This window comes from Condylura cristata, unplaced genomic scaffold, assembly GCF_000260355.1.
Source record: "Condylura cristata isolate star-nosed mole 26May11 unplaced genomic scaffold, ConCri1.0 scaffold00034, whole genome shotgun sequence".
Lineage (NCBI taxonomy): Eukaryota > Metazoa > Chordata > Mammalia > Eulipotyphla > Talpidae > Condylura > Condylura cristata.
This window is the reverse complement of record NW_004567135.1, coordinates 7,858,937-7,866,863: the sequence shown is the minus strand read 5'-3', so window position 1 is coordinate 7,866,863 and position 7,927 is coordinate 7,858,937. Positions and strand designations below refer to the sequence as shown.

The 7,927-nt window shown below is 51.5% G+C and overlaps 1 protein-coding gene across 1 annotated transcript; it reads right to left on the bottom strand.

Annotated features, from left to right (window-relative positions):
• Positions 1-3,240: 3,240 nt before the first annotated feature.
• RHEBL1 (Ras homolog enriched in brain like 1) lies at positions 3,241-7,294 on the bottom strand. The gene is given in 10 exon segments (XM_012732315.1): positions 3,241-4,292; positions 4,452-4,480; positions 4,483-4,532; positions 5,150-5,162; positions 5,165-5,196; positions 5,389-5,445; positions 5,525-5,607; positions 5,876-5,943; positions 7,052-7,216; positions 7,267-7,294. Coding segments are annotated over 10 exon segments (828 nt in total). The 3' UTR covers positions 3,241-3,989.
• Between the last annotated feature and the right edge of the window lie 633 nt (positions 7,295-7,927).

Below are 7,927 nucleotides of genomic sequence, written 5' to 3'. Positions count from 1 at the left end.
CGCGAGCGCTACGGCGAAGCTGAGCCGGCGGGGCTGCGGGGCTGCGCCTGACACACACCCAGCTCGGGGCTCCTCGACCCGGAGCGCTCGCCCCCCGCGACTTCGAGCCCCCCCACCTCCGGCTCCCCCCGGGGCAGGGAGGAGGGTAGGTGGGCGAGGAAGAGGAAGGGGCGGGCGGTGCGAGCCCTCTGCCCGCTCCCCTCCGGCCGCTCCAGGCCCGGCGCTCGCCTCCCTTCCCCTCCGGCCTCGGGAGCTGCCCCGCCCCCGGCCTGGCCGCTCGGATCCGCTACACCCCCTAGACCCCCAGCTGGTTGTGATCGCGGGGGGCCTAGAGGTGCATGGCCCAACCCCGGCTCCCGGCGCCGGGGGGTCAGAAAACTGAGCGGAAAGTGGGGAACGAGGCAGCCATTTGCAACCGGAGAGGAAAGTAGTGCAGCGCGGCGCCGCTCCGCCTCCCCCCCTCCGCCTCCTGTTCGGCCGGTAGGGTGGTTCCTGCGAAGGGGCTATTTCCTGGCCCAAGATCTCGGCAGCGGTCGTGGAGATCCAGGAAGCCTCCGGCGCGAGATCCAGGAGGGCCTTTTGCCCGGGGAACCCCACTCGAAAAGGGGAGAAAGGAGAAGACGCGGCCCTATTTTGTGTTGGAGCGGAGCGGCGGAGGAGTACGGCCCTATCGGACGAAAAGCTGTGACTCTGCAGTTCTACGCACACGCTGCGGATCCCTCCGCCACGAGTTAACCCCCACCGCGCCGGGCCGGCCGCGGCGCCGACACGTGGGGTTGAGTTCCCCCTCCGCCTCGCCAGCGCCCTCGAACTGCCCCCCCTTGCCGCCCGGGGCGTGAAACAGGCACTCCGGCCACTTTCTAATTCTGTTCCCTGGGCGTTCTCCGTCCCCGAAACTCCAGCTGCCCCCTTCTCTCGGTCTGGAGCGATCTTTCCCGGGAGGGGGTTGGAAGAAGAGCCTGAGATTGGCCGCTGCTCTGCATCCTGGGAACTGGAGTCCTCCAATGGAGAAAGTGAGGCAGGGTGCCTGGCTCTGCAGAGGATGAGCTCTGGCTAGGTTTGGGGGGCCAGAGCAGACCGGAATGAGTCCCTAGTCGGCCCCCTGAATCTCAAACCCCCTAGTGAGGAAAAAGGACTTTCAGTGTCCCAACACTCATCACCACACACCTCTCCCCATCGCAATATTTATGTAGTTTTCCTTCTTCTCCCTGGTGTACCCACTCCCAGCCCTAGTCTTTCCGGACACTCAAGGCCCCTGTCCCTTTTGAGGTAAATGGAGGGGATGTGCTTGGGAACCTTGCGGCTATCTGGCAGGGGTACTGATACTCTATAGACAAAATCCCAAAACACCCAGCTCCTCATAAATCTGGGTAAGAAAAGGAATGCCTCTCTCTGCATTAGCTGTACCCACGGGGTGCACGGGGTGGACAGGAGATAAATTACGTGCTAGATACTTTATGTGCTTATTTTATTCCTCATTATGAATAATATGCAATTACTTCCGTTGTACAGATGAGATTGAGCTAAAATGGGTTAAATTACCCAAGAACCTCAGCTAGTAAGAAAGTGAGCCCTGATTCATACAAGTAGTGATGCTTTTCCTAGGATTTATATGTGCGCGTGTAAGGATGTGTGTTCACGTGTGTGTGCACACACACACACATAAATCTGGGGGGAGGGATATTTTAAAGATACAAAGAGACAAGCAGATCAGGTGCAAGAGTGGTTTATGGGAAACCGCTTACAGCTTGACCAATGCAACTTCTACAAAGACAGAAAGGCACTAACTATATTTACACTAATAATGGCTTAGACACTTTGAAATGTAGGTGGTGCAGCTAAAGAACTTTTATTTAGTTTTAATACTAAATTAAATTGAAATAGCCTTATGTGATGGTTCTATATTGTGGCTTCCACATTGGACAGGCCTAAAGTCCTCATAGTGGCAGGAAGGATCAGGACTAGATACATCCACAGTGACATCTTGTGACCTGCACTGACCATCACATCTATTTCAACAAGATTCTGGCAGTCTTCCCTCACATGCTCCAGCTAAAGTGGAATAAGTTAACCCAGGAGATGTTGAGAAATGGAAGTCTGCTCCCTACTTTCTGAGGCAGGAAAAAGGCCCTCACTAGATAGCCACTATTTCTTAAGTTTATTGCACGTGAGGAACTAAATTTTCATTATCACCTCATTTAATTAAGAAGGTTTAACTGCATTAAAGAGGATGAGTCTTGTGGCCCTCCCTGGTGGCACAACAGGTTAGGACCCAGCCCTGCAAGCTGGCCACAGGCACTTCAGTGTGAGTTTGATCCTTGGCCTCAGAGGTGACCTACATGGCACAGCAGACCTCTCCTGACCTGCCCGCTGCTCCCCTCAGCAGTTTACTTTGTTGATCTGCCTGTCCTGCTCCCCACTGTCTCTGGTGAATCCTCTCACCTCCCCTGCACGTCTGGCTTGTACCCCAGTTCTATATACATAAGTAATAAATAAATCTTTAAAAAAGAAAATAGGATGAGTCTCAAAGATGCTAAGGAACTACTCAAGGTCGCACAGCTATCCCAACCCAGTATTTAAGCACCATTCTTTACTACTATCACCTTGAGATTGCCTAATATACTTCTAGAAAACTTCTAAACATGTAAGCCTTCCCCAGACCTCATGGAAATGGTAGCAGGAGGGCTGGTCCCTCTTTTTTTTTGTACCTCCAGGTCAGATGTACAAAAGGACTTCATCTAAATATAAGGAGAGGAGGTAATGATGATGATCCCAAAGATTCCTTAACCAGTAAGATTACTCTCTGGTGTATGCTTTTTCCAGCAGCTTCTATTACTTTTTATGTTTTTGCCATCAGAGATGCAAAATCAGCTGGCAGCACTTTTGAAAACCAGCATGCCAAACCATCATCCCCAACTGTAAGCCCAACCAGCCTGGAACCAGATGCTAACACCTACATTTTGTCCACTCTCCCCAACAGGTACATTGAAAGGGTACCTCAGACTTCCCCAGTTGGCAGAAGTCTGTGCCTGCCTTGTAGAGGATTACTATTCCAGTAATCCTTATGAGTCCTTGGAGGAGATATTAGTCCTAGGGCTGGAATGAGGGGCAAGTAGAGTCAGGTAAGCACAAACCTGCCTCATTGACATATCCATCCATTCTACTGAGCTGCTGGAGCAATAAGACACAAGCAATAGCCTTTAATACCTTAAAAAGTAGCACAACTCCAGAGATGTGAAAGGTCTGAAAAGCACAAAAACCAAAAGCATAAAAACATCCATTTTAATGAAAGACACCGGAGACATGGAGGGAAACCAGGGGCATTATTTCTTAACTCTTGGATACAAACCAGGGGCATTATTTCTTAACTCTTGGAAAGCCAGATTCTTCCTAGCACTTTAGTCCCCACCTCTCCACTCCTCAATTCTTCCATGTTGGAAATGAGGTGCATCCTTCCTCCTCTCCAACCCCTACCCTCTCTCAGTTCCAGCAAATGCTAAGGCCCCAGGATGGATGCTGGGGCAGCATGTGGCAGCTGGCCACTAGAGGGCGGTGTTTCTGCAGTCAAGGGACCTTAAAGACCTATACATTTGGATGGGAGTGGCGCCAACTGGTACCTACAGAGGAAAAAGTTAGTAGAAAGAAAGGTGGGAAAGGCAAGTAGTGAGTGTTATGGCAATGGTCCTGGGTGGGTGAGGAATAAGGAATAGACATGAGGTAGGAGAAAAGAATTAGCCTGGATTTCCCATCAAAGGTCAGCAAAAAGTGTACTGGCCACAGCTCTCCCCAGAGGCAGAGAAAGTAATGATAAAAAGATTCCTCAGTTTATTTGCTTATGTATATCGTCAACCCTAGGGAGCCAGCTCCACTTCAGGTATCAAAGCTCCTCTCACACTGGAGACTGGGTCCTAAATAAACGATGATGCCCAAGAATCACGTTCCAACGCTGCAGGCTGGAACAGCTCATCTAGCAGAAAGCAGGTTAGAGGTCAGTGCCACGAGCCACCCTTGCCCCTTTGTAAACACACAACCAGACCACTGTAGCCTGGGTAAAGTGTGCAACATGAGGGTACCACACTGTATGCCCAGAGGGCCAGAGGCACAGCCAGAAGCCATACCCATGAAGTCCTGTGGTTTTGCCCCTGCTGGAACCTGGCAAGTGCCAGGTCCCAACTCAAGACCACTACTCCATGCTGTATGTGTTGGAGGAGCCTGCAGTGACGCTCTCGTCCATAGGCGTTCTCTACCCGCTCAGTCTCCTGGAGGGCTCTGGAGAAGAGGCCTTGAATCAGCTATAAGGCATAGATTCAGGGTAAAAAGAAAGTTAATTCACTCCTAATATCACCCAGCCCTACGGCAAACACCCCACACCCTCACCATTCCCCCACCATGTAGTACCCTAAGAACAAAACTGCTAGCCTCACCACCTGCCTAATCTTCAGGTCCAGCACCTGATTGTCTCAAGCAGATGACTCCATAATGTCGCACCCCAAGACTCTGCCAGCTTCTTCCCTTCAGCTGCCTGGACCTCCCTAGAAGCAAATATGGGGAATGGAGGAGGAGGACAAACAATTAACCCATGTTCTCTGCAAAATCCTTAGAATCTAGACTTCCTCTGATCCACCCCCACTTCCCTGAGGCTTCGGAGGAAGGTTAAGGAAGGAGAAAAATACAGAAAAACAAGCTTGGGAACCCTCCCTGGTGGCGCAACAGGTTGGGACACAGCACTGCAAGCTGGCCATAGCCACTTCAGTACAAGTTCGATCCCTGGCCCCAGAGGTGACCCACATGGCGCAGCAGACTCGCTGCTCCCCTCAGCAGTGAGCCAGCCAGTCAGTCAGCCAGTTCTACTCCCCACTCTGTTTCCGGTGAATCCTCTCACCACCCCTGCACTTCTGGCCTGTACCCCAGTTCTGTATGCATGAATAAATAAATCTTTAAAAAAAAAAAAAAAGAAAACAAGCCTAGGACTGAGGCTTGAAATTTAAAATCCTAGCTTTTGTAATACAGGGGTTACTTTGTCATAACCTTCAAATTAGAAACAAATAGAAGTGAAACAACTGTTCAAAAGTCAGTGCCAGAGTCAGGACTACAGCTGGACTGACTCCTAGTTCAGCTACTTCGGCTAAAACTACAGAGATTTCCATACCTCTCTGGTGAGAATCTGCCTTGTTCCCCACTAGCAAAACAGGCATCCTGTAAGAGAATAACAGCTACTACAGGATTCCCTCCTATTTCCCATGGGGTCCGCCTGCCTTCACAAAACTGGACAGCGCCCCATCAGACAGGTGTATCTCCCAGCCGCCTCGGCCTTGGACCAAAACCCCTGTCACTTGCTTCCATCCTGCCATGTCCCCACTGTGCCCACTATCCCCCAGGACCACTTACCGAGTTTTCCCATGACCTTCATGCAGCTTTTGGTACATATTCTCAATGACCTGGAAGCTATAAACACAGGAGGCAGAGTTATAGGCTTATTCTGGAAATAAGCTCAGATACCCCAATCCCTTACTGGCAATCTTACTTATGCAGAGAGGTGACCGAATACACAAGCACATCACCGTGGACCCCCATGACGAATGAGTAGGGCAGAATGCTGTACTCATCCTGCCAAGGAACAGAAACATTAACACTAAATCCACAACGTTCAGATGGCAAAAGTTAGAGGGTCTAACTAAGCTGGGGCCCTGAGGACTCTCACCAGGATGCTTCCTATTCCAGTCACTACTCTCCAGTATGTAGCTTCAACAGGCGCTGCACACTAGCTGTTAAAATGCTTGTCTTTAACACTACTTTCCAGATGCATCAGAGGCTACCACACTTCATCTCCCAGGACTGGGCTGCCATGTTCAGAGATCCTACCCCAAACTGGTACCTGCCTTGCTATATCCACCAGGTGGAGAAGAAACTCATCTTTGCCAAGAGTCACTATATTGCTGTAAGCTGAAAAGGAAAAAAAAGTCACTGTGAGGTGGCTTGGAGAACTAGTGGTGTGTGCCCCATACTTTCTTAGCCCTGGAGGTGCCAGAGATGGACCACATCCACAGAGTTTGCTAGGAAACGAAAGAGACAACGTTAGGGTTCCGGTCTCACCATCGCCATGTGAATCTTGGACTTAGTATCCTGTGGCTCTTAGTACCTTGTGGCTCATTACCTTTCCAAATCCACACACTAGCTCCACTGAGAGAAGGGATTAGATTGACATCTAGTTAAATAAACCTGTTGGCATCAGGCAACTCCCAAATTATGGAGTTGGAGGGGGGGCACCCAAGACCTTCCGTCCCTAGTGGGAGTCGAGGCACTGTTCTCACTATAGGGTCATAGCCTTCCAGGAACTCGCCCTCCAAACTGATGTGCCAAAGACGTCTTCCCTGTGGGAAACAGTGATAGTTGTATCCACGTCACCCTCTGTGTCCATTCCAGCGGTGACCCAGAACTAAAGGGGACACCGAAGTAGCATTCCAGCCTGAGAGTGCACCGCGGGATACTTTACCTTCCCCCTCTTTCACTCCCCTGCTCACCCCGGTCTCTGCACCCTGGCCACCGGCCAGGCAGCAACTGGGGGAGGCTCTCCCCGTCCCACCCCGGGAGGATCCCGGTGACCTAGCATCAAACACACACCTGGACACAGACCACACCCCCGTCCTGACAGCCTGACCCTACTTCCCAGAACAAGGCTGGGGACCACTCTGATATTCCTACAGCCACACTCACATTAACCCTTTCATGCTCCCGCCTCCTGCAGCCCCCCACACTTCTCCACCTCCAACCTCTCCTCCGCCATCCTTTCAATGTTCGCTCTGCACCTAGATCTGCCAACGATGCCCCCCTGCCTCCCAGGGTCACGCTCCTGGGAGAGCGCCTCCTCTGGCCACACAGCCGCGGTGTGCTCTCCCAGAGCCTCGCCTCGCCTACAGAGCCGTTCCCCAGGATGACCACCTTCCTGCAGCCATCAGCGACATAGCAGGAGCTGGCCCCAAGGGGCTCGCAGAACTGCCGGCAGAGAGCCCCAAGCGGAGGTCAGCGGGGCCAGCGCCGCCAAGCCGCTCACCCCTAAAGGGCCAGGGGCTAGTCAGACGGAAACCAAAACGAGCGCCGCGCCCGTAGCCGGCCACGTGATCACAACAGTGCAAGACTAACGCACAGGAGCGGGCGCCGGGAACTGCGGCGCGCGCCGCCCCAGGCTCCACCCCCAAGGCCGGCCGCCATTGGTGTACTAGACGCGGTGGGGGCGGGGCCGGCGCAGGAGGGAAGGGTGGGCCTCACGTGGAGTGGGAGAGCCGCACCTGCGCATGCGCAGACCCGAGCTGCTTCATTCATAAAGAAACAGAAAGGAACTCGGGGTCCTAGAGGTGTTTGCACGTTTGCAACCTGGCACAGTGGCTGTGAAGAATCGTCGATGGAAAATGCCTATCGTGACTGGGCTACAATGTATGTTCGAAAGGTTCTAGGCCTCTCTTTTTCAAGATCTCTGGGGTCCTGAGCTAGGAAAAAAAAAAAAAAAAGGCCAAATTTCCAGTATTTTCCTTCTGCTTCCCTGCCTTCAGCTCCAGATCTTTTATTGTCAAATTTCCACAGGCTTCCAGGATCTAACTTCGGAACTGTAATTCTTGGGAAAGTTGAATTCGTAGCCGTGTTGGGTGTGACTTTATCATCCTTCACTGCATTAAATTTTTTTCAACAAATATTAAGCCTATGCTGAATGTTACAGGTGTTGCTGTAGCTTTGAGCCTAGATTAATAAACATGACAGACAAGCTCTCTGTGCTCTGGAAGCTTAAGACTTGTGTGGAGAAACACACATATAAACAAAGAAATATTAGCTAGTTAAGTGCTGATTGAAAAAGATACTTGTACCCCCATGTTTATTGCTGCTTTATTTACAATTGGAAAAACATGGAAGCAGCCCAAATGCCCAAAAGTAGATG